The 27507-nt window shown below is 33.5% G+C and overlaps 1 protein-coding gene across 1 annotated transcript in view; it reads right to left on the bottom strand.

Moving 5' to 3' along the window:
* LOC140441857 (uncharacterized) overlaps positions 1 to 27507 on the bottom strand; it is a 69998-nt gene that overhangs the window by 24005 nt on the left and 18486 nt on the right. The window contains exons 4-8 of the mRNA XM_072532849.1: positions 23012 to 23340; positions 22710 to 22911; positions 12955 to 13197; positions 9895 to 10319; positions 1477 to 1700 (exon numbers count right to left, since the gene is read on the bottom strand). Of these exons, the coding sequence (XP_072388950.1) occupies positions 1477 to 1700; positions 9895 to 10319; positions 12955 to 13197; positions 22710 to 22911; positions 23012 to 23340 (1423 nt within the window). The remainder of the gene's footprint in view (positions 1 to 1476; positions 1701 to 9894; positions 10320 to 12954; positions 13198 to 22709; positions 22912 to 23011; positions 23341 to 27507) is intronic.

The following is a 27507-nucleotide window of genomic DNA, read 5'->3' as shown; positions in this document are numbered from 1 at the left end:
TTGTTTTCTAAGTTATTTAAAGTAAATAACAATGAATACAGAAAAAAATAGTACTGGAAATGAGACTGAAGTAGAACCTAGACAGAATGAATCAAAAAAGAGGAAAAAGCACGGCAGAATGATAGATGTCTTGAAAAAGTTAGACTGCAGAGTCACGAGGTAGGTGCAACCTGTAAAGGTTTTTAAAGATGGAAGAAATGCTGAACGGCTATGCCTTTAATGTCCACATTCTATCTACAGCAAAAAGTATTTTTTACATTTACCCGGAAACACTTGGCAAAAAGGGAAGCGACGATGTTTGCTCAATGATGAATGACTTTCTATGCAATTTTCTCGATCTACAAGTAAGATGGCTTGAAATATTTTACGACTTGTGTTGTACGGGGGGCAAAACAAAAATTTCACCATGTTTCGTTTTTTACATTATATTGTCCACAATACACGTAGACTTGATTATGTTAAAGTTACTTTCCCTATTCGTGAGCGTTCCTATATGGAACCGGACAAACATATGGGCTTACAAACAACGATCTGAGATTCCTTTAGACTGGGTTGAAATGTTTTAAAGTGCTCGTGCAAAACCATCACCATTTTTGACGTTGTGGAAATAGATCAATCCTACTTTCGAACATTGACGATTTTTTTTTTATTACTAAAACAGATTATTTAAAGAAATGTCCTTTCAGTTCCTGTCCAATTCGAGAATTAGAAATACATCAAGAACATCGTAGAATAATATCACCGGGAGTCCTATAATGTAGCATGGGAGTCAGCAATAGTGAAGAAAAAAAGTAAGCGAAAGGGACCTGTGCTACTACAAAATGAATTTGAACTTCCTCCGTATTCTTATTCAGGTATAAAAAAAATATTAATATCTTGGAATACTATTAGTAAACAACATTATTTTTAGGTTTGATACCAATCTCGGCTAAAAAATTTCAATGCCTACAAGATTTGAAACGATTCTGTGGTGACGAAACAAAACAATTTTTTGATAACCTGCCCAAGAATTAGAATTATTTCATATAAATAACTTTTGTCTACTTGTCATTTAAATTTGTATTTTTTTGGACTTGGCCCCTTTAAGCCAATAATGTTTGATGGCCTGACCAATTAAAGGTTTTGTTCTAGTATGCATAATATCAATATAAATTTCATTTCTTGTGTGTGTCTCATTAAGTACAAAAGTAACTAATCTGATCAACAGGGTTCATGATAACCATCAATTATTTACCAAAAACTGGTTTTAAAATTTAAACTTCGTTTTGTACGAAATAAAAATTTGGTGACTTAGCTCTTTATGGACCTGTACCCTGCATCTATTAGTGATTTTTAGAAGATTATTTGGCTTTTTTGTTTTAAATTTATATGTATAATTTATAGAAAATTTTTAATTTTGATGTGTTCATACTTATTTATTAATTTTACATTTTAATTATTCATATAACAAAAAAGTACAATAGAAAAAAATCCTACCTTACATCCGGAACTTGGTTATAGACACATTGGACAAAGTCCACTAAACTATGCATCTTCAGGAAGGTACCCCAACTGTCGCCAAGCAGCCATACAGGTTTAGTCTGTTTTACTCCTCTGTCCTTCCAGTAACTCAGGGGTTTAATAGCAAAATAATAGAATAATACAGCCAAAGCCGAGAGGACTAGCACTAATTGAAACATCGCTGGTTTATTTAAATACGACTAAAAGAAATAAACAAAAAAAAAACAATATAGTTGAAAATTAACACTTTCTCTTTAACATACTAATATAATAATCTGACAGAATCAGAAGAAGTTGGGTACGCCTTTAATAATTTTAAAAGCACAAAAGCACCAGAATAGGACAATCCTACACCTCATTTCTTAAACTCTTGTCAGGATGTGGTAACACTCTAAATATCGTTAGCTTCCTGCCTTCTTTGGCTGAGATCCTGTGCCAGATATATGACTTCATGTAGGGATTTTTTCACTAAAGTCTTCATTTGGTCTGTACATCTGGTTGGAGATCTTCTGCTTGGTCTTTGCCTGTCTATCTTTCCTACAGCAGTTCATAATCCCCGTTCTTCTGGTTATGTGAGTTAAGTAATTTAGGTATGCTTATTTTACTTTTTTAATAAACTGTTTTTAATATTAAGCTCTTCCAGAATTTACAGGTTGGCTGGTAGGTTTTTTTATTTTCAGTAGCGCAGAATTACTCCACATAGAAGTAATTCTACGTGTGCAGATCCACATTTCGAAAGCTTCGATCTTACTTTTATCGATTTTTTTAGAGTATTGGAGTCTGAATTAGCCTACGTAGCGTTTGGTAAATTAAACTATGTATTTAAATCGGACCTATTAATATGCCTTAAAAGGAAAATCTTTGACCAATATGTATTACCTATACTCACTTATGGAGCGGAAACATCAACACTCACAAAAAAAGTAGTGAATAAAATTTAAGTGTCTTAGAGGGCCATGGAGTGCCAAATGTTGGGTGTCTTTCTAAGAGACCGAATGCGAAACGAATAAATATGGCGTCGCTAAAATCGAACCAATGGAGAATTAGAAAGAGTGAAGAATAATACATATATATATATATATATATATATATATATATATATATATATATATAGTAAACTCTTAAATATTGGGGAAATCTGCAAGGTTTTCCCCTTTTTTTATTGTCATGTCGTTCTAAAGGTATAACACCAAAACACATTGTTCATGCCCTTGCAGATTTCCCCAATATTTAAGAGTTTACTATTTAACTAATCTGCAAAGATTAAATTTCTTTTCTTTTCCTATATATATATATATATATATATATATATATATATATATATATATATATATATATATATATATATATATATATCAGACTGGTTAAAATCGACCTTTATTTTTCTCCCTGAGAAACCAAATGTTAAGAAATGTAGCGATTATAGACTCGTTAGTTTAATATATGTCATGCCGTTAAAATACTGTTGTATATTCTTCTAAAAAGAACTAACAATAAATGTTAGGACTTAATTTGTCAAGAGAAGCTTGGATTAGGGAGGTTTCTTAAAAGTAGAGAAGCACTTTGTCTATGAGAAAACTTTAACGATAACGATGTTCTGAAGTACAAAACTCGTATAAATGTGCTTCATTGATTTTGAAAAGGCATGTATCAAATTAATGACGCCTTACCTAGCATCCTGCTAGATTATAAAGATATCAAACTTATTGCCAAACTTTACTGGAAAGAAACAAATATTATTAGTATGAGCAACAAAGAATCTAAGCCAATCAGCATTGAATGGGGTATAAGACGAAGTATAGAGGGTTGTATACTCTTTGCCAATCTCTTTAACATATATTGTGAGAATATATGTAGGAAGGTTTAAAAGATCAAAAAGGAAGTATCAGAAGAAGAGATATAATTAACAATATGCGATACTTTGATTCTAGCTTTAAATATTGATGACATGCAGGAACTAATCAATAGAGTTGCTATGTATGGTCTTTATTTTTGTATGGACGTGAAACTTGGTCTTTTTATGTCGATAACATGAATAAAATCAATGCATTTGAGACATAGTTGTACCGAAAAATACTCAAAATACCATGGACCAGCAGAACCAGAAACGAAGAAGTTCTTCGAAAAATAGGACATCAACGAACTCTTTTAAATAAGAAATCGATAGGATGTAAAAAACTCTCCAGGTTTTACAGTAGACTAATTTTTACACGTAGCTTAATATTGAGATTAATATACGAATATTTTCTTTACGAAGTTTCTTAGTAACATAGCATCCTAAGAAAAACAAGAAGTTTTTTAAGAAAGTACCAACTTAAAATAAAAAATTTGAATATAATAAATGATGATTCTAGTAAAAGGTTTAAAATAAATATATTAAAACGAAAATTAAAAAACTGGAAAAAGATGAGCACTGCTAGAATGTACTTTTAACTGTTTTTATTAAGAAAAACTATAGAATTAGTTCATTTTTAATATTCCTTTAAAAATACTGTAATATATTAATAGCCTGAAAGATCATTATTTTAAGCAATCAATCACCAGATATTTAATATTATATAAAAAGTACCTTAATATTTAATATTCAGACCACTATAACACTGGTTAACATAACAAGAATGTAAATATATCTGGTTAACATAAAAAAAGTATATTATACAATTTGATTATAATTTGACACTAATTTTCGACGCTATGGCCCATCACAGACTGGACGTTCAAGGATTCACTGATGGTCGGAACCAAAATCTTCGCACAAACTCTGTGTGATGTTTTTACGATCATAATTGGATAAACAGCACAGATATCTCTATTAAAATACAAATTTAGATAAACAAATAGACTTTTTTACTTAGATGAAAATATCACAATTGTTTAGATCTAAAAGAGATTGTTTCTCAATAAAGAGAAAGGTAACAAGGTTTATTAAATACCTCTTTTTCATCTTTAAGGATTGTTATTACACTTACCCCGAAACAATTCAAGTTTATTAAAATATTGAAAGATATGTAAAATATTTTGGCAACAAATATTCGAAAAGGACCTAATTTTGTTCAAATAAACGCACTGGTGTATTATACATTATTTTTAAAAAAATAGCAAGTCAATCAATCATGTCCATCAGGACAGTCATGGTAAGGTAAGATAAAAAGGTTGTTTATCCCAACTTCAACGGTGTACCACACTGATACCACACTGAGGGTATTAATTTAAATATATATAATATAGCATATAAGTAATATAGCAGAATGGCGTAATATAGCATTCAGTGATAAATCACGATTCTGTTTAGGAATGCATGATGGTTAGCATGGTAAGACGCCCGTGGAGAACGACGAGATACCGGGTTTGCTGTTGAGAAGCATGTACACAGGACAGTTGGAGTAATGGTTTGAGGCTCTATTGCCTATGGTAGCCGATCACCACTTATATTTATTCGAAGCAATATGACAGCCACGCGTTATGATGATGACGTCTTACAAACCAATTTACTTCCTTATCTCGACGGCCGTCAAGACGTCCTTTTTCAGCAAGACAACTCGCGTCCCCATATTGCTCGTCAAACTATGGACTTTCTCCAAGAAACTGGCGTTAATGTTTCGTCGTAGCCGCCCCGTACTCTGGATTTAAATCCTATTGAACATGTATGGGATATGATGGGAAGGAGACTGTCCACTTTGCACCTTCCTCCACAGACTCTGGCACAGTTAATACATGAAGTTCAAGTTGTTTGGAACGAGGTGACACAAGCAGACATCGATCATCTCAATCTCTTTTTCAATGACTAGACGTGTACCATACTTGTGTCAGGCCATGGAGTTTGGGGTGTGTACATTGTAAAATGCTATGGCATGCTGGACGAGCCATACAGTCTGTAGTCAACACCCCGAAGTATGAGCGGGAACACAGAATGTATCAATACTCATACTCTTATGAAACGCACCTGGCGGATCATAAGAGCCTTCACATTTTACTCTGCTTCAACTTGTCTTGAGTGAAATGTCTTTAATCTTTTCTATCAGCCTCTCTTGGCTAACTCTTGTTTTCTTCCGACCTCGAATGGCGATTAGGTTTCCTAAGGCAGACAAATCACTACATTTCTTTCTAATATATTCTCCCCATCCACACCTTCTTTCCCTCCCCATCCTATTCAACAAAAATAGGGAGAAAACCAGATGCAAAAAATCCGTAAGTTAAGGTGGAAGCTATCGTGCTAAAAACTGAATGGTTGAATATTAGCCTTATTCCTGTACGCGGGGCTCTACAGGAATCGACCAACGTTCCCCAGCTACTCGTGGGAATAAATATGAATACTCACCAACATGCTAGGCAAGTACGGTGTTTAAATGCCAAAAACCCGACCACTATAAACCAACCCTATTAATGTGCATAAAAAAGATTAAACCTCATCATCGCCACGTATAATGCTCGGTCACTCTCTACCGAAGAAAGATTCGAATAAATAAAAGAAGAACTTTTAAAAGTTAACTGGGATATTGTAGGTATTAGCGAAGTTAGAAAAAAGGGAGAGAGTCTTACCTCACTCCCATCAGGCCATTTATTTTATTACAAAGGAGAAGAGGAATCGACAGTCGGAGACGTCGGCTTCTTTATTCACAAAACAATTGCTAACAGAATTGTGTTAATAAACCAAATCTCAACAAGACATCACACGTACTTAAACATCAAAATAAACGCCAGATATATCCTAAAGTTCATTCAAGTGTACGCCCCTACTATAGGACATCCAGACGAAGAAGTCCAAATATTCTACGACCAAATATCCTGTGCAATGAAGGAAAATCCTGGCCACTTCTTAATAATAGGTGGTGATTTCAACGCCAAAATAGGCACTAAGGAAGACCCCTCTAAAATAATATTGGGAACTTTTGGAAGCGAAGGCAGAAATGATAGAGGCAAACAACTACTGACTTTCCTTTTGGAAAACACTCTCTATCAAATGAACAGCTGATATCAGCAGAATGATATCAACCGAAAAAGAAAGACTCAAAATTATAAATAAGAAACAACCAAAGAAATGGAGAAAACCAACTAACATTCAGGAGTTCGAAAAATATATTGGTAATTCATTGAAAGATACAACAACAGCAGACATCAATATATTGAACAAACAAATAGTCAACACAATGCAACAGGCTCAAACTAAATATTGTCTGACAAGCAAAAAAGATGAAAATCTGAGTCAACACACGAAAACCCTTATAGAACTAAGGCGACAAATGAAAGGAGATAACACTACAAGCAAAGAAGCGATAAATCAAATAAATAAGACGATCACAAAGGCAATAAGAAAAGACATAAGAAACTACAATGTAGAAAAAACAAAACAGGCAATAGAGCAAAATAAGAACATGAACGTTTTGAAGAGAAGTGTACAAAAGGGGAAAATAGAAATTAACAAACTGAGAAACAGAACTGGAGAAGAAACAACGAACAGAGATAAAATATTAAGAATAGTCGAAGAGTTCTACACAGAGTTATATAGATCAAGAAAAAAAGATAACAATACGGAACCTCCAATTACACTAAAAACTGGGGTATTAAACCAAGGATCAGATTTAATGCCCGATATAACAAAATCAGAAATCAAAGAAGCCCTGAAGAAAATGAAAAATAATCGAACCCCGGGTGAAGATGGAATAGTATCAGAAGCACTAAAAATTGGAGGGGATGTATTACGTGAAAAAATTAAACAACTTTTCAATATCTGCCTTCACAGCGCCAATATTCCAACAGACTGGAACAACGCTACTATGATTCTATTACACAAAGCAGGAGACAAAGCAAATTTAGAGAATTACAGACCGATTAGCCTCCTCAGCCATATATATAAGTTGTTTACGCGAATACTAGTTAAGAGAATGGAAAGAAAATTAGAGACTTATCAACCAATAGAACAGGCAGGATTCCAAAAAAGTTACGGAACAAATGATCATCTACAAAGTATAAAAACCCTAATCGAGAAAGCAGTGGAATGCAATAAACCTCTAGTTCTAATATTTATCGATTTTCACAAAGCCTTTGACACCGTTGAGCTAAGCAAAATATTACAGGCGCTTAAAAAATGCAGGCTAGATTATAGATATACTAAATTATTATACTAAATATACCTGCAGGCAACAACTACTGTCAGATTACATACTAACAGTAATCGCATAAAAATAGAACGGGGGGTTAGACAAGGAGACCCAATGTCACCTAAACTTTTTAATACGGTGCTAGAACATGCCCTTAAGAATTTGGATTGGATGACAAAGGGAATAAAAATAGATGGAGAATATCTAAACAACTTACGTTTCGCCGATGATATACTTATAATAGCTGAAGATCTAGGTATGGCAAGAGAGATGGTACAGGAACTCGTTGTGGCTACAGAAAATGTAGGTTTAAATATAAATATCTCGAAAACAAAAATCATGACCAATTTGATACCCAACCAGAACATCAGTATTGGTGGGAAAGAAATAGAACTCGTAGATAGATATAAACTTTTAAAAGTGAGCTGCACACATGCCTAAAGAGAAAGGTATTTGATCAGTGCGTCCTCCCAGTCTTGACGTATGGAGCAGAAACACTTAACTTAACAGAAGCAGCAGCTACCAAACTGAGAGTCACGCAGAAAAGAATGGAGCGGTCCATGTTAGGAATAACTCTGCGAGACAGAATAACCAACGAAGACATCAGGAGAAGAACCGGAGTGACTGACATCATCGAGAAGATAGCCAGACTAAAATGGAGATGGGCAGGACACATAGCCAGAATGACAGATGGGCGATGGACAAAGAGGTTATTGGAATGGAGACCAAGGGAAGACAAGAGAAGCGTCGATCGACCACCTACAAGATGGACTAACGATTTAAGAAGACTCAATAAAAACTTGATAAGAGCGGCGCAAGATAGACGGGGTTGGAAACATGAGGAAGAGGCCTATGTTCAGCAGTGGACTCTTGAGGCTGGATGATGAGACGTATACAGGAGTGTATTCAGCTGCGGGGTCGCCAAACACATTATTCATTTTTTTTTTGATTACTTGTTAATAAAAATTCTTGACAACGTTATCGTTTCATTCTTGATGTAAATCTACCATGTTGCCAAAAAATTAAGTTCAAGAAATTATTCCTTCTGGGTGTAATACTTCTAATGTCACTGAGTATATATATATATATATATATATATATATATATATATATATATATATATATATATATATATATATATATATGTTGCCAAAATTTCTGTGGATATAAAATGGATGAGAAAATAAAACACAATTTAAACAAATATTTTATTTCAGTTCATAAATGCAAAAAATTATACTAGTGATCCTAGGTATGTATTCTTAGCTTTTAAAAGCATTTGAGGGCCATGACCAACTAGCCCGATCATTATAATGATTATAATAAGGCTACCACGAATAATTTTAACATTTAATTAAATCGCCAGCGCTTATTAGACAAAGGGCCGAGTTTTGGTCATCCGATCAGAATCTAGTGAACTGGTCGGGCTCGGCCAAAGAACTCCTGCAGCACGAATACTTAGTAATGGCGCGTCCGTCATTCATTCGATTCTGACCACAACGACAACCACAATCGGTAGTAACTGAATACGAAGTTAACATAGATTGCGTGTTATTTTTTTAGCAAATTTAAGATATTGTTATGTGTTAAAGTGACAGACTTTATCTAGTATTTATGATATAAGTATACAACAGCAGCTGATTCTTCGACATCTGTGTTTAAAATAACTAACTGGAATTTGACAGAGGAGATCACGTTGATGACCACGACAATGACATAGTTGTGGTGGTCGTGCTAGTGTCCTAGAGGTTATTTCATTACGTTAATTTGCCTAGTATGATACGACTACATATTATGCCAAAAAATAAAATATATAGTAGAAATACCAAGTAAACTTAATATTAATTAATAAAATTAGTGACTTGACGCATACAAATGTTCGAAACCAATATTTTACAAAGAAAACCTTGTAGGATTCTTTTTTAACACCAAAATTCAAAGGTAACCAACTTATTGGACTTATCCTATCTCACTGTAATTTATAGTTATACGTCTGAAGTCGAACAGAAAATATTTAAAACACGATCACGAAACTTTATCAAATTGAGACGAAATGGAGCCAGAAAAACTTTGGTCAACTTTACTACAAAAAAGAACAAAGTTGTGTAAAACTAAGTTAAAAATGAAAAATGTAACATACTCTACTATAGTGATAGATTTTATTTTCTAGAATCTTAAAGCAGGATTTCTACCTAGACATCAATATTAAAAAGCAATTACAATAGCATGCACTAAATAATGTTCTACAATGCTTAGTTGTGTAATATTTTTCTCTTCGCATATTTTATTTATTTACCTTCTTCAAGTTAAACCAAAACCCGCCTTCCGCTGTAACATTGAATTGTTTCTTGGAAATTTTTAAAGGTATGTTAAGTTTTACCGAAGGTTCAATTATAAAATTCAATAAAAGATAAAATAGCACCACTTTCGTTTCTAAAAGCGCAAATCGCGATCCTATACAGTTTCTAGGGCCAATACCGAAGGGAAGATACGTGTACGGGTTGATTTTTGACTTGTTTTCGTCGTTGAATCTTTCTGGGTCAAACTTCTCAGGATTTTCGTAGAATGCCGGATCTCTATGTATCGCCCATATGGGAAAAATAAGAACCGTGTTCTTTTCAAGATAGAGGGGCTTTTCTTCTGGTGTTGCAGGAGGTATGGTGTAAGATCGGGTACATATTCTGTCAGCCATTACAGCGATCGGCCATTTCCGTAAAGTTTCTGAAAAATGGGCAAAATATTAGCAATACTATTTCGAAATTAATTTCTTGTATTATTTTATTTTCGTAGTTACATTTTAAAGGAGATTATTCATAATAGTAGGACTATATTTACATTTTTATACATTTTTCAAGACTTCTTCTTCCACTTTTGTTTATATCCGTTACGAACGTACGAACCAAAGTCAATGGAAGACAAAGAGATAGCAATGACCACTTTTTTAGATATAGAAGGGGCATTTAATAATGTTACTACTAGCTCTTGGTAGCTATGGATAAGGGCATCCCTGGAGAATAGCACAGTAATGTCCACTCTGGGTAAAGCAACCATCAAAGCAAAAGTAAGTAAAGGCTGTCCACAAGGAGGTATTCTATCCCATCTACTTTGGGCAACCTTGGTAGATGATCTTCTCAGAAATCTGTTTACAGAAGGCTTTTATTGTCTAGAATATGCTGACGATATAGCAATCGTTGTCAGGGGCAGGTTTACTCAGGTGGTCTCTAAGAGAATGCAAGCAACCCTAAATATAGTTGACGACCGGTGTATACAAGAGAGACTGATAGTCAATGCTCAGAAAACAAAAATCGTTAACTTCACCAAAAAAACAGCACTACAAGGTCTAAAACCACCCGTGCTGGGAGGAACAGAGATTTCATTTGCCAACGAAACAAAATACTTTGGGGTGTATTTTGATCATAGGCTTACATGGAATACTCACATTCTGAAAATCACACAGAAAGCTACTATGTCCCTGGGCAGATATAGAAGAATGTGCGGTAAGAATTGGGGACTAAACCCCAAAATGACTCTATGGTTATACACAAGGGTTATTAGACCAATGATAACCTATGGCTCGGTGACGTGGTGGACAAAGACCCAGCAAGTGGAAGCAATAAGGCTGTTAGGTAATACACAAAGGCTAGCATGCCTGTGTATTACGGGGGCCATAAAAACAACTCCTACTGCATCTTTGGAAGTCCTGGTGAATCTACCACCACCTCATATCTTTATACAGGGCGAAGCCAGATCAGTGATTGCACAGATTAATCCATAGTCAGCGACATAGAAGCCAAATGCATGGTGCTGACAACAAAATGCTAATCGAGGAGCTAAAAGCCGATATTGTGATGAGGCAAACTATCGATGCAAAAGCTACGAGATATAGCTTTAACAATAAGTTCACAATTAAGATACCAGGCGCGGAATAGGAGGGTGTGGGAGCCGGCATAGTAGGAACATATCAAGGGATACATTTTTCGGTAAGACTATCTAAGGATGTGACAGTTTTCCATTCGGAAATAACGGCAATCAGATAGACGAAGCATTTGAAATGTGGACATGGAAACAACTGGTTCGAATTCCGTGGATCCTGGCAGGATCGCCATATAATAAAAAGCATAGTAATCTGAATTTGGATACACCACTGGATACAGCGCCTTCTGGCGATATTACTTATGGAACTACATCTTGGCTTGGAAAAGGTTGATTAATAGATTAATCTATGATTCTGTGATGATGATTCTGTGATTAATCTGTGACGTATTTATTTGCTATTATTTACAACTGGATAACTACTAGATGACATGACATTATTTATTAAACGATATATTAATTACGTATGCATACATCTTGAATACAATTATCGACATATTAGCTTGACTTTAAGTTAGTAACTTCGTCTTAGTTACATTGTTTTCTCTTTTTATAATCGTCCTTGCCTATAACGATATTAGCAGATCAGTAGGTCAGCTTTTTGTTGTGGAAATAGTATGGTAAACAAGGCTACGCTTGGATTATTTGCAAGTTTGAAAACTCAAGTATTTTTTAAACTTGACACACTCCGCGATTACTATGTGTGTCCCAGATTCCTATTAAAAATAATTTTAATTAAAGCAAAAACGCAATTTAAAACATATTACTTGGGCATTATTGATGAATTATAATATCTTAGGAATAATATCACAGCTCTTTGCAGGAGCATCTCAACCAACGTCTTTCTAGTACTGTTTACTTTAGAATGTTAAAGTTCTTTGGTCATATCGATCGAAGCTATCTCAAAAGAAGCAGTTGGTGGTCTAAGGAAGGCCTCAGAGTCAATACCAATACAGCATACCTCCACAGCAATGGGCAGGCATTACGAAAAATCTTAACAAATAGTTTATTGAAGAGTACATGTAACAAAGGACCGCGAAAAGTGGAGATATACCAATAATCAAACTATCCGAGCTGCTAAAGCTCAATGATGACCCACAACACATCTGCTAAGATGTTAATTACTATGATGATAATGAATTTGAAGTATGGTTCTAAGTAGTTTGTATCCTTGTAAAGGTTAACTCCATTGCAAATAGGCCAATAGATGATGATGATGACCTTGAAGTATGGTCCTAAGTAGTTTGTATCCTTGTAAAGGATAATTCCATAGCTCATTTTATTGGTCATCTTATAGCAGCTCGTGTTCGAGCAAATTCCATTCAAATGCCTATACGAGTTCATGTAGGAATTTGAATGGATTTTTCTACCCTGATCTCGATGTCATCGAACAGAGGCTTTCTGCATGTTAGTTTAACTCTCCGTCTGGTATTATAAACGTTCATGATTTATAACAAAACGTTTAAAAAATGATAATTTTTACCTGAGATAACCATGTCCAAGTACTTCATTTTCAACAGACTTTCGTACGTTAGCTTTCCGTTACATTCTCTCAAAGTTTCTTCAACTTCTTCTCTCAATCTATTTTGGATATCAGGATTTACTGCTAATTCATAGGTTGTAAAACACATTAAGGAAGATACGCCATCGAAACCAGCAAAAAAGAAAACCATAGCGTGAGCAGCTATATCAACATTAGTGATTTCTTTGGCGCCTTTACCATGTCCTACAAACAAAAAATATGTCAGATTGTATATTAGAAAAAATAAATCATCGAGGTAAAATTTCTGCATATTAGGTGTGAATAACTTTTGTAACTACAATTTTATAGCGTTTGACTTTTTTTCTATATAATGCAGCTGTTTCATAAAGAGTAATGTAAAATTAACAAACATTTTTTATACTCGTCTACTTTATTGAACTTTGTATTGTAACTATGTAACTTACAATATGCCTGAATAGGTAAAAAGAATACCCAGAAGTTGGAAGCTATTTTGAGTAAAGTAAAAATTAACCCAATGGGATGTACTGTTATTAAATTTTCCGTCGACCATCCATTTATGATTAATTTTAACACCCTCAAAATCATTGATTAATGACCCCTATTAATGAATGATTTTCTATTAATAATATAATTTCGTTATAACGATTTCATTATAGGCAATACAACATACATTGCTTGTATAAATTAATTTAACCACATTTAAAGCTCTGTGATTGGCAGTTACCGGTGGTGTAGGCAACCAAACATACCTATTTATATTCCCACTAAAAAATTATTTAAAATGAAGTAGCCGCTGTAAGTACTGTCTGTCATTGTATGTCATTATTTATCGTTAATTAAATAAAAATTTATTATTATTTTTATTAAATAAAAATTATCCTTTATAAAAATAGGAAGACTAAGATGGGCAGGACATCTGGCAAGATCACAGCAGAACAACTCTCCTAGAAGAATCCTTATGTCACAACCTGTGGGAAGTAGAAGTAGGGGTAAAACAAAACTCAGATGGAGGGATGGTGTAGATGATAATGGTAGAGAAATAGGCGCAGCAAACTGGCAACAGTTGGCAATGGAGAGAACTGACTGGCGTAATAGACTTGGCAAGGTCGAGGCTCTTTTATAGGGCTGTAGCACCAATGATGATGATGAAATAAAAATTTAAACTAAGATATGTTTATTTCTGAAAAGTATGGTCGACGGAAAAGTTTTGTAACGAACTCGTGAATTAAAATGGCGATTAATAATCTCGAACATTAGCTTCGCTCGCGCGTTAATATATCTCAATTGTTAATTGCCCTTATTAATACACTTGTTGGTTAAATAACTATTAAATTAAACGAAAAAACACAAGGGTTTAAAGAAGTCCACAATGCTACGGGATCTCAAAGCAACTAAAAAAACTGAATCATGCTAACTGAAAGATAAGGGATGAAAAAATTAACTAAAACCTAGGATACTATATGTTAGAGAATTCGTACATAAGTATAATATATAAAAAAATAACAAATAGGCGGGTCTTGTTCTAAACCAATATATATTTAAAGAAACAAAAACGATTACACTCACCATATATTTTAGTAAAAATTATAAGAATAATTTTTTTATTGTCCAAGACCAAGGAAGATTGTTAGAGAAAATAAAAATAATACAATGTAAGGTCAATGAAAGAAATGTTTGAGGAAAACACCTCACGATCCGTCAGTATTAGTCCACCACCACTCTTACGAATCTTCCCACTATAAAGGACATAATTCGTTCTCTCAGCAAAAGATATCGTTCTCCAACATCAGAGGTAAAGAGACTCTGAAAATTCCTTGCCATCGTCTAAGGTCTAAGGCACATACTCACCAGTTGGCGGGTAACGAACTTTCTGATGAGTACTTCGACACCCTAGAGGAAACTCCCCCTGGATATCGCAGATAATATTAAGCTGCAAGTCAGAAATGCTGATTCAGAGTCGTTCCAATTTATAGCTGGTAATATCTGAGGTGCTTTTTCCCGCGGTTTAGTTGGCTTTACTTATCCCCAAAACTAACAACACTCATAGTTTTTTCAACTTTTTAACTCTACTAGTAGTTCCGCCACTCTATAAATTTGCAATTGACGTTGCTCGTCCCCATTCTAAACTCCGTAAAAAAAGCAGACCTACCTTAAAGAAGTGAAAACTTAGCGAGGTTTCATAACATTTCGGATTCGATTCGGTTCAATAAAAAACCCAGTATGGTAACAAATTGGACTAAATAGAACAGAAGCAGAAATGTCCATAAAAAAATATTACATTTTTAAAACATGCTACAGTATTATACCTAATATCTAATATTCTTATTTATCTAATAAAATTCCAATATTATAATATTCTAATATGAAGATAGTTTCTCACAAGTCTAGTTGTTTCTTCGCATTGTAGTATCACTGTAAGGATAAAGTCCCAACGGTAATATCTACAATAATTGAGACGTTAATGACAACTTCTATATTAGAGAAAATGCTGACAATGTAATGAATAATGAATAATAAGTCCAAAATTACAGAAAAAAATTACGAAGTTGTAAGTGAGGCTGTTATCTAGAAATTTAAAGATGCAGTAAAAGAAAATATAATAGATAGTCTCACATTCAGTACATATCGTACATATCACAATTTATCAAACTATTGACTTATTGGTTTAATGAGTCACACATTCAAAATTTCTATGAAAGTAGTCCTTGTCTTATGATTGATTTATTGGTGATGCTTGATTAGTTTCGTTTTGAAGCGGTATGAGTACTCGTGTTTCGTAAAATATTTACTTACGTACTATATATTTCAAGAAAACTTTTGATAGAATACCACATGCTGTTTCAATGCTTTTACGTTGTTAGTTCGAACAAGTATGCCATCATGTTGCTTAAAAATCCTTAGCACAATCAGACTGCTAGCGTTAAGGTGGATCAGGAAATTTCAGATATAGTTTCTATTAAGTGAGCTTCTTTAAATAAGAATGTGATATCTCACCTATGCTGCTTAACTTCTACTCTGAATCAGTGGCTGAACCAGCCTTATATAATATTAGCAAAGGAGTTAAAATCGATAAAGAAATTATTAATAACATATTTAATGGCAGAGAGTCAAGAAGATTTTCAAATCAACGCAAAAACAAAACATTTAGTTATTGAAAAAATTAATATTGAACAATCAGTACTAAAATAAGATGACAAACCATTTGATAAAGTGCAACGCTTTAAGCTACGGTTTGTTAGAACAGTGCGCAGCGCACAGCATACACGTACAGCAGAATCTGTTCTACTCGACTCACTACAGTTTTGGGTGAGTCGGTTTGTTAGACTAATTGGCATAAATATTCTGTCGCTCTGAAAACATGTTCAGAAATTAGATTCACATTTATTCTCTCAAAGGTTGTACGTTTAAAAAAATGAATTCTCGCAAACTTAACGCAATAATTTTATTACTCCAAGAAGAGGAGGAAGAACAAGAGTTGATAACGGTAAATTTAAATAAAAGAAATAAAAATGTAAACGAAATTTTTTCATGTCTTAATACAGAAGGTGCTTTTAAATTAACAGTTTTTAACAAGAAAGATTGTTTCAAAACGACGAAAAATTTCGAGAACATTTTAGACTTTCCAGGGAATTGTACTAGATCCACTAATCTTTCTTCTTCCTCGGGAGAAAATTTAGTAGACATCACTTAATTATGACAATAATAATAACTATATAAAAATACAATTATAATTTCGGTATAATATTTGAACAATTCAAATCGCAGTTGATTCCAGCGCACACCGTCGATGTACACGGCTATCGGTCTGCAGTGCGCGCAGCTCAGCAGAACCTAACAAACCGTTATCATAGAGAACCATTTCTTTGATTTTGACGAACGTGCGCGGCGTTCGACTGACTGTGAGTTATGCGTCGCTCACTGTTCTAACAAACCATAGCTTAAGATATCTGGGTAGCTGGATTTATTGTAAAGTTGACAGAGACGAGAAAATCTCGACTAAAATAGAGCTTTTCTCTATGGATATGAATTCTCTATGGATTTTTGGCATTACCGTCACCTATTGAAAACTACGTAGACAGCAAACATACTAACGAAATTATATTACAAAATATACATGTACTTACTACAGTCGTCAAAGACGAAAATGCCACTGAACCTGTAAACATTTTACGAACAAGCTGAATTTTGCCGAGCATATGAATTTTGTGACCCCAAAAAAAAATAGAAAAAAGTTTACCAGGTTTACCTTCGGGCTTCACCCCAAAACCTCGCAGGGGAGTAAAAACGCAAAAATATCAATTTACCAAGAATCTGTACCACGTAGAAAAAAATAATTTTAATAAAAAATGTATCTAAGATAATTTTAAACAAAAATGTTTATAAGCATTTTTTTATGTAGAATGAACCGTTCTTTTAGAAACAACGCTTGAAGGGACCGTAGATTTTGCATGTCAGTTACGCGCGCGAAATCAATGTTGAATAAAATTTGTATCAGCTCGACGGTAAAAAATCGATATCTTTTGATTCAAGTGACCTATTGACAAAAATCAAGATGAGTTTTAAAGATAACAAGTTTAGATTTTATACGCAGTTTTTGTATTTTGCCGTAAATAAAGTCAGATTTTATACAGGCGTTAAATAAATAAACGTAGTGCGATTTTGCCATTTTTTATTATTCCCGCGAGATCAATACAATATATCCCTTTCCTTGGCTGGCCACTACAAAGTTTCGATTATTAGAGCCTAACCTTTATAACCTAGAGCATGAAATTTTAGTTTTGAGTTTTGGAATCAAATGCGAGGCATTTGAAATATGCTTAAAAACGCTGGATTTAAACTGTCACACAATAAACGATCTAAAACATTTAAAACTTTTTTTTAAATTACACTAGTACGTTTTTCAAAAGAACAAAACGTCTTCAATAAACTACACATAAAACCGTTTTCTTAAATGCATTTTTCGTGACGTGTGATGGTTTGTAATGTAAAACATTAAATTCTGCGTTTTTGAAGTTATACTTCTATACGCTCGCTCCACGTTGGAAATTTAGAGAGACAGAAGATATATTTTCTCTCTCTTCCTCTCTCGAATATAAAAATGTTCCTTTTGTATATATAATTTAATATTATATATATTATATAAAGATATATATATACATATAATATAATATATATAATAAAATATTTATTAATATTATTATTTATGTGATATGTTTGTATTATTTATTAAATGTTCATAATTATATGAGTCTGTTGTATTTCAAAATAATATTCTCAATAAATCACTGTATGATCCAGAATTGTCAATTTTGAAATACGTTTGTGTCATGTCCTCGGTAGTATAGTAGTCAGTATCCCCGCCTGTCACGCAGGAGACCGGGGTTCGATTCCCAGTCGGGGAGGACTTTTTTATTAATATTATTACATGGTAAATTAAACATATATGCGTAAGTAAAAAAGTTATGTATATTATTGTCGTTTTTAAATACTTATGAATATTGCATTTTAATCTGTATTGTATTATTATATTGAATTATGTTTCACTGTATTGTAGTGTATTTTTTATGTATATTATTGTCATTTTTAAATACTTATAAATATTGCATTTTAATTTGTATTGTATTATTATATTAATAACAAAATAAACAATGAATTTTACTGCAGAGTATGTGTAAAAAAATTTTTGCATTCAACTCCTTTCATACATATATGAAAATAAAAATATAGATTTTTATCAAAATATTGATTCAATCCTTCATTTACTATACTCCTATTACAGGTCAAAAGTTGTTTATTAATTGTTAGTAAGTTGTTATTAATTCTCTTTCTGCTATGTCTTACCTATAGCATTACATATGTAATGATTGTGCAGATTTACTCCCAAATAAATTTGTAACGGCGAATGCGTGTATACAAGTGTAACTTCCACCGGCAGTCCCAATGAACTGCCACACCCGTTTTTTTTTATTCATAGTTTAAATGCCTTATATTTGTTACCACAACCCAAAATTAAAATTCCATGTCATAAGTTTTAAAGATTGATCTCTAAACATGGAAATTTTACTACAACTGGTCAATTAAAGTGATCAATTTTAATGTCACCAGAATCGTAAAAAATGGAAAAAATCGCGCCACGTTAATTTATTTAACACATTTATAAAATCTGACTTTATTCTCGGCAAAATAAAAATAATGCATACGAAAGCTGCACTCTGCCTGTAAAATTCATCTTGAGTTTTGACGATAGGACATTTGGAACAGAAGTTATAGAACTCTTACCGTCGAGCTGATACAAATTCAAACAAATATAGAATTTCATACAAATACAAAAAGAGAACAGTTCATTCTACACAAAAAATGCTTATAATCATTTTTGTTTAAAATTATCTCAGCTACATTTTTTATTTGAAATATTTTTTTCTATGGTGTACAGATTCTTGGTAAATCGATTTTTTTGAGTTTGTACCCCCTGCGAGGGGGGTTTTAGGGGGAAGTCCGAGGGTAAACGTGGTAAACTTTTTTGCATTTTCTTTGGGGACCCAAAATTAATATTTTCTGCAGAATTCAGCTTGTTCGTATGGTTTTTAGGGATCAGCTCTCTGACGACTGGACTAATGGATGGAACGCTCAAATAAGAATGGAACGCTCGCTACTTGGATTGATTCTCAGAGGCAGTGCTAGAAACGTAGAAATAAAAATTTGTTAAAATCCTTTATAAAAGGTATATAATTAAAAAACCCAATCGGGCTATGTCATGAAGACAAAACGTTTTTGGAATCCACATTCCAACATCAGTTTACATTATTCGATCTTATAATATATTAGGATGTTAAAGTTACCAGTGGATTTGATAACATGGCAACGTACGACTCTACATGAAGTTGCTGGTCTTGAGACAAAGTGTCTACGAGGACTTGATGATAGCAACTGATTGAAATGACAATATTGACATGTTAGGACGGAAGTCCGAACAAAGCAGTCAGTGTAACTTAATGTCTGTATTTAAATATGAAAGAAGCCAGCAATATTTAAAAATTGAATAAGTTAAAATTAAAATAATATAACAATAGCAACCATTAATGTTGTAGTTTTAAATTGTGAACTTGTCCTGAATTTATGTTAAGAACACGGAGAAAAGTGTTTTATTGATTAATGTATTTGGAATGAATTGTGGTGAAGAATTGTGTGGGTACTGATAGGCAACCAACTATCATAGGTCTAAATAAATAGGTCTAAATAAAGGATTTTAATAAAAGGCCCTTTATGTTTTGCAACATTTGGTACCTGGAAAATGAAAAATAGACATATGTGGGAAATTGGATTCTTTAAACTTTATTGTTGATGGATGAAATAGGAAATAATATTTTTTTTGAAAGTGCTATTAAGTAAATATAATAAAATACTTTTGTAATGTAGTGTTCATGTAGTATTTAACTTATAACTTAACAATAGAAGGCCCTGTATGTTAACAACATTTGGTACCTGGTAAATATAAAATTTTTATAAGTAACCAAGTTCATGAACATAAATAACTGATTATGTGTTAACGGATAAAGTTGGTTAGTTGTTTTTGTATGTTAACAACTATGTGAGACGAACAGAAAATTGATGGTTGAAACGTGGTTTTGTAATATGTTGATCATACATTACTCAGCTTATAGTTTAAGAAGAAAAGGTCATATCTGTTATAAAGCAGCACTCGGTACATGAGAAATATAAAAAGGATAAGTTATAAATTCGTGAGCTTAAGGTGGGTAGATAAAGTTAATAAACTATTGTTGTATATTGACAAAATATGTAAGAACTGCAAAAGTAGAATGGTTGTAGGTGGCTCTGTTAAATTTAAGTAAAAAAGAAAAATGTAATGTTTTAAAATTTTGTGATGAGAGGAAGTTGTGAGAAGATTAGTTGTGTCGGAAAGAAGCATGGAAAACATTATGTATAGGGGTCAGACCAGAAGTTTAGGTTAAATAGAAAGGAGTGGGAAAAGATAGAGAGTTTGATGTATTGAAGAGAGGTTTTGGAGTGAACTAAGGAAGATGAATAGTTGACGAACGAATAATGATACATGTAAATTTTATTGTAGAAGTAAATTTAGGATGTGGGTTATGAGAATAATTTGGCGATGGAGTGGGAGAAAGTCTCGATTGAATGAGACATGGCGATTAACACAATTTTGATTTTTTGTTTTTCTTTAATAATTTCAAGGTCTTCGTATAGGTCTAGTTTGGGGGAAAGTTTTTTGTGCGATATTGTGAATAAGTGATACGTCTTCTGGGATATTGAGGGTGTGGTTGTGTTCTTTGAGATGTTGAGAGAACGTGGAGGTGTTTTCTCTTTTTGTGTGCTATAGAGCGCGTGAAGACAGTTATCTACATGTTCTTCCTATGTAGGTGGCATCACAATCTGAACATTAGTCTATAAACACCACTACGGTTCATATAATTGATGGGATCTTTGGAATTAGATATATACTGACCCAAATTATTGGGTACTTTAAAAGACACATGTATATTTTCAACCAAACGTTTGATGAGATTTCGAATATCTCCAGAAAGACTCTCGTGATGGTATGGAAGTGAAACGTAATTGGGTTTGCTGGTAAGCTCTCTGGGGAACGCAGTCTCTTGCAGGGTTTTAAGGCGTCTTCTATGAATGAGTTTATTGATGATATTGTGATCATATCCATTATTGACTGCTATTTGTCTGAGAATGTTAAATTCTTTTTTGTAGTTTGAATGAGAAAGTGGAATGGTTTCTAGGCGATGTATGTAACTAAGCAAAGCTGCGTATTTGTGTGACATAGGGTGGTTAGATGAGAAGGGTATTACATGGTCGATCTGTGTGGGTTTCCTATAGATACTGAAGTCGAAGTGGTCATTTAATCTAGTAATGGTAAGGTCAAGAAAATTGATTGACACAGATGATTCTAGTTCCATGGTGAACTTGATATTGAGGTGAATTTGGTTTCGCCGTGACAAAATAGCCTCGAAAATTATTTTTTTAAATACTCTGTATTAAAATCAAACAAATACCTAAATAAATAGCGAGGAGAAAACGACGAACTCCTAATTCACATTATCTGTAGCAAGAGGTTTCGACTCGTTCCGTATCGGTCGTACTACAGTGTGTAGACCACAAGCGGATAAAAGAAGCAGAGGTATCTATACGATGGACACACGACTTTAAAAGAATCCCTGTGAATTGGCTACAGGAAGCAAACTAAAGACCGACAGATCTGAAAAAAATTGGATGAGGTGAGTTAAATGTTCAACTTTGTAAGCAGAAGGCTCGATGATGATTATATATGAATGAATGAAATGAATATCCATTTAAGTACGTAATGAGAGGGGTTTACAATTATTTGTTTTTATTTTTGTCCCTTTGCATCTCTATACCATAATACCTATGGATTAGCTGAAATATATGCCTATTTCTCAATGTGTTCTCTGATAATTTTGTGGAACTCTAAACAAAAAAAAGACAATTAAATAAACTCAGTATCTGGTAATAAACGAAATATTAAAGCGTAATTTGGCACAATGAAGGTAAAATAATAGCTTAGTCTAATATTTATTTCATTTTTAAAAGAACGCACAAAGAATTTTAAAATTAGCTTCCTAATACTTTTCTAAATTGAATTAACACAGGGATCAAATAGAGATGCTTAATAAATATATCATAATAATATGACACTTCGTAGGAAATCCTTTAAAAATGTATTAATAATTTACCTAAGTCTGCTTCTTCTACTACAGCAAATCCAGTATCGATAACCTTCTCTTCTTTCTGCTGAATTCCTTTTTTAGCCTCCATTAGTAGGTGGATCATATCAGGACGAACAATTCCTTTCTCTTCTCTTGTTCTGACTGTCCTATCAATAAGTTCCATAAAAAAGTCATTTAATTCTTTGCCAAAAATTGAAATTTTGAAAAACTAAAATCATAGTATACATATATATAAATATAATGGCATGCATATAAAAAGTTATACGTTGGGAAACATTGTAAGGGCAAGAAACCAATACAATACTTACCGCTAAAACCTGCGGTATAAGCATATAACCAAAAAATATGAGACTTTTCCAGAACCCAAAATCTACTGCTCTCATTCCCATAGTGAAGAATTCATTATCTCTGTGCTTTAAAGAATCTGTTTTAATGCCAAAAGCAGTTGTAGCAATAACATCGTTTGTGAATCGTCTAAAAGTATCCTTCATTTCCATTTCGATGGTATCTTTGTTATTGTTTAGGAAATACTTAATGAAGTTCTCACCACATTCAGACATCAGGACGAACATAGCTCGCATTTTGCTGCTGGTGAAGGTTGGACTGAGGATCGGTCTCATATCACGCCATTTTTGACCTTTCAAAACAAAAAGGGAAGTACTTTACACATTTTTAAGAAGCTAGTTACTTAAACTGACTTATTACATATCACTACGATATCAGCAGACATGTGGTATATTTAGGAGAGAGTAAACATTAACCTTGAAAATATACCCTGAAAGCAACTTCCTTCGCTACCTAATAACTCAAGGGATTAGTTAGTTTGAGTAGTGTTTGAGTGGTGTAGAATAATATACAGTGGCAGATAAAACATAAAGAAAAAGATTTTCTTTAATTTTGTACCTTGTTGGGAGAGGTTTCCTCATTTTTCCGTGTATCCATCCCTGATATTATAATAACCTGCGTTTACAATCTAAACTACCGCAGTCCGTTCTTTTATGTGCAAAAATCATTGCTTAAGTGATTATAATGTTTTGAAATGCGCTATTGAAATGTAGAACATGTGGTTCGGAAGACACTTTTGTTTAATGTCCATATCTTTCCAGGAATGTAATTTGTAAGTGTCTTGAAATGTCTCAAATAGAACAAAGTATATAATGAAACAAAAGCAGTTAAATTGAAACAATAAAATAAGGTCGAAAACATTACAGAACTATAAGTGGCAAAATTTAAATAGAGATTTGTAAGTTAAATATTATATTTTAATATGGCTTAAAATACAATTGAGTGTAATGAAAATTACATTGTTTGGGAAAGTATTTAGTATTTACTTAAACATTTTATTTTTAATATTTTTGTCTTATTTAATATTTTTTACTTAATATTCATTTTTAACATAATATGAACGGATTTAATTATATGTTTTAGATCACCAAAGCAGAAATGCGAAGATTTCTTTGACGAAACCAAAATTCTGATTTTATTTTATTTATTTATTTGCTTTAATCTATCTTCTATAAATTGCAAGCAAAGCAGACAATAATAAAGGTATAAGAGAGGTATGGGGTATCTAAAGCTTGCGTTCAAAAATCCTTGTCAAACTGGTTTTTTGTACTCATAAAGATTAAACCGAAAAATATTCCTATTATTTTTGAATAATCAATTTAGGTTTTGACCTACCATATTTCACACATGTTCGATGGGTGACAAATGAAATAATCTTGATGGCCACTTCAAAGTTTTTATACCAGATTCTTGTATGATTTCCATGGTTTCACAGACAGTATGGGGTCTTGCGTTATATTGTTGAAAGATTGCATTTGGGATGGTTTGTAGTCAGTTACAGTACTTCACCAATATATTGTCGAGCTAAAACTAGAGGTGATATGCTTCCCAAACATCTAGCACCTTATGCCATAATACTAGGTTTTCTTGCTTTATGATGTGTAAAAGTTAAGTATATATTTCGTCTCTCACCTGAAAAACGTCTTACTCTAATGTGTCCATCAGAGCCACCTACACAAAACCGAGGCCAGTTGCCAAGCTCTGCACCTTTCTAAGCGTTGAGCCCTATGCTGCGGTGTCTGTCAGAAGTATAGCAGATTCAAACACTCCTGACCATTGAGCTGCGCGAAGGCGGAGTCAAATTCACGTAAAGGCAGTAAGGTTCTATTGTAAGTGGAATTATACAGTGCATAGTACAATGCGTTTCGCATGAAAGTGGGGACTAAACCAAATTTCGTCTACTGCGCCGTGCTTGCACTATCTCTAACACCAAAAGCGGACGGTACGCTCTCAGTCCTATTCCAAGTAATATGACACTATCCTTCCTGTCCCGTCCCGTCCATTTCTGAGAGCAAGAAGTCTAAGATGTAGCAAAACACGATCTTGCAATATTCTAGGACGTCCATACACCTCACTACGGCGATAAGTCTTATCATTGGACCACCTCCTCTAAACTCTTAACATCGTTGATGGATTAGCTTTAACTCTTCGTGAAATTTCCCCTAAACTAAAACCGGTCTCTTTCATGCCTATAATGCGTTTTTTTTGGAAGTCGCTTAAATAACGAAATTAAAGATAACCGCAAACTCTTGGCATTTTAAATTTTTTGGATAAATCAAAAACAATCCAAAATGTCTAAAAATTACAAAAAAATAAATTAAATACTCTAAAATAAACTTTCTTACCTTTTTTGTTTTTGCAAAAAAAAGGAAAAAATAGTGAGTCAAAAAAAAATAGACAGGTAAAAACTGTATCACATATATATTTTTAGATAAGATTTACAAAGAAATACTTTTAATCCAAATAAAGTACAATATATATTGACGATAATGGTACTACAAGAGAAGAAAACCTTTAATAAGATTTGTAATTATGGGGGATAAAGGGGTAGAATGCAAAAACATGGAGTTAATTCCAGTTTACTCCAATTTGCCTCTTCTACTCAAATCCGACTCTCACCTTCACGCTGGTGTCCCCTGTAAACCGATCAACCCAACTGGAGATCCCGTATCCAACCTGGGTGGAAAGTTGAGTCGGGAACTGACGAGAGCGGGTGAAATGGCCCTTCGAAAAGGGGATTTGGCGTTGGGCTAACTACCCAACCCTGTAAAAGATATTTTGTTATAAGTGCTACAAAGAAAGAAACCGGATTGTCTAACCTTCGACGAACTCTCAAGCGAAATAAGGATAATGATTTAAAAATTTGCACGTGGAACATAAGAAGTCCTTATCAGCCTGGAGCCACGGCTCTGCTGATACAAGAAATACATAGGTATAAAAACAAAATGTCAAACATAGTGTAGATAGTGAAGATATGAATTACTTCAAGTTATACTGGAAAGAAAAGTACAGGGCAAAAGATCAGTAGGAAGACGCCAGAAATCGTGGCTGAAAGACCTGAGGAGATGGTTAGACCGCTCATCTGCAGAGATCTTTCGCGCAGCAGATTCCAAAACTACAATTGCCATTTGGATCGCCAACCTTCGAAAGGAGACGGCGCAATGAGAAGAAGAAGAAACATAGTGTAATTGATTTCAAAGCTATTGATTATAGGATATTTCGAATAAGACTTAAAGGGAAGTTCACTAATATTAGCATTATTAGCATCCCCGCTCCAAAGAAAGAAAAAGAGGATGATGAAAAAGACATGTTCTATCAGGAACTAGACCGAGAGTACGATAAGTGCCCAAAAAATGACATTAAAATAATAGCAGCAGACAAATGCCAAAGTCAGAAGAGAGAATATATTTTTGTCCATCATCGAAATAAATAGCCTACACATAGACTCTAATGATAACGGTCTCAAAATTATAAACTTTACGTTGTCTAAGAATATAGTAATAACTGAGACACGATTTTCTCATAAAGATTTACATAAGGGAACTTGGAGATCTGATAATGAAACGATTATTTAAATAATAAATCATATAATCATTTCAGACACTGCTCAAGTGAGCAGTGTCATCAAGACACTGCTCTAACTTATTAGATGTTAAGTCTTTTAGAGGAGCAAATATAGATAGTGATAACTATTTAGTTAAAGCACGATTTAAAGAGAGAATATCCAACTTAAAAAGGAGATCGGGAGAAGGAGAGAAAAAATCGACCTTAATAAACTAAATGATCCCGACATTTCAAATGTATACAAACAGCAAATAGAATATCAAATAAGGACAAAAATTGTAGATGCAGAAGAAGACATTATTCAAGTATGTTGGGCAAAACCAAGCCAGAAAAAAAAATCATTAGTTTGATCATAAGTGCGAAATGGCCACAAATAGAAAGAATGCAGCATATCGAAATACCATCGACGTAGGTTGTACACGGAGAAAACAAGAAGAGTATAGACATCTTAAAAGAGAGGAAAAACGTATTTATTGACGTAAGAAAAGGGAATAATACAAACAGAACACTCTCAATGGGATACAAAGTTTAGCTGATAAAACTGAAACGAGAAAATACTTCTTCTTCCATCATGGCAATTCGCACTTTCGATACCGCTGCTCTAAAGAGGTCAGCGGAAGTGGAGTTAAACCAAGCTCTCAAATTGTTAATATTCTAGAGGAAACACTACAAATCCTTAAATAATAGCCGTCGAGAATTTAAACCACGAATAAAAATTTGTAAAGACACTAACGGTGAAATTCTACACGGTAAAAACTCAGTTTTTAACAGAGCACAATCTTTCAACGAGCATCTAAATATAAACGATATTAGAGCAGGTTACAACATAGAAAATCAACAAAATCTACAACGTCAACTATACAGTAAAGACCCAACAACAAAAGAAGTGTTAAAT

This window comes from Diabrotica undecimpunctata, chromosome 1, assembly GCF_040954645.1.
Source record: "Diabrotica undecimpunctata isolate CICGRU chromosome 1, icDiaUnde3, whole genome shotgun sequence".
NCBI lineage: Eukaryota > Metazoa > Arthropoda > Insecta > Coleoptera > Chrysomelidae > Diabrotica > Diabrotica undecimpunctata.
The sequence above is the reverse complement of the archived record's forward strand: the minus strand, read 5'-3'. Positions and strand labels throughout refer to the sequence as shown.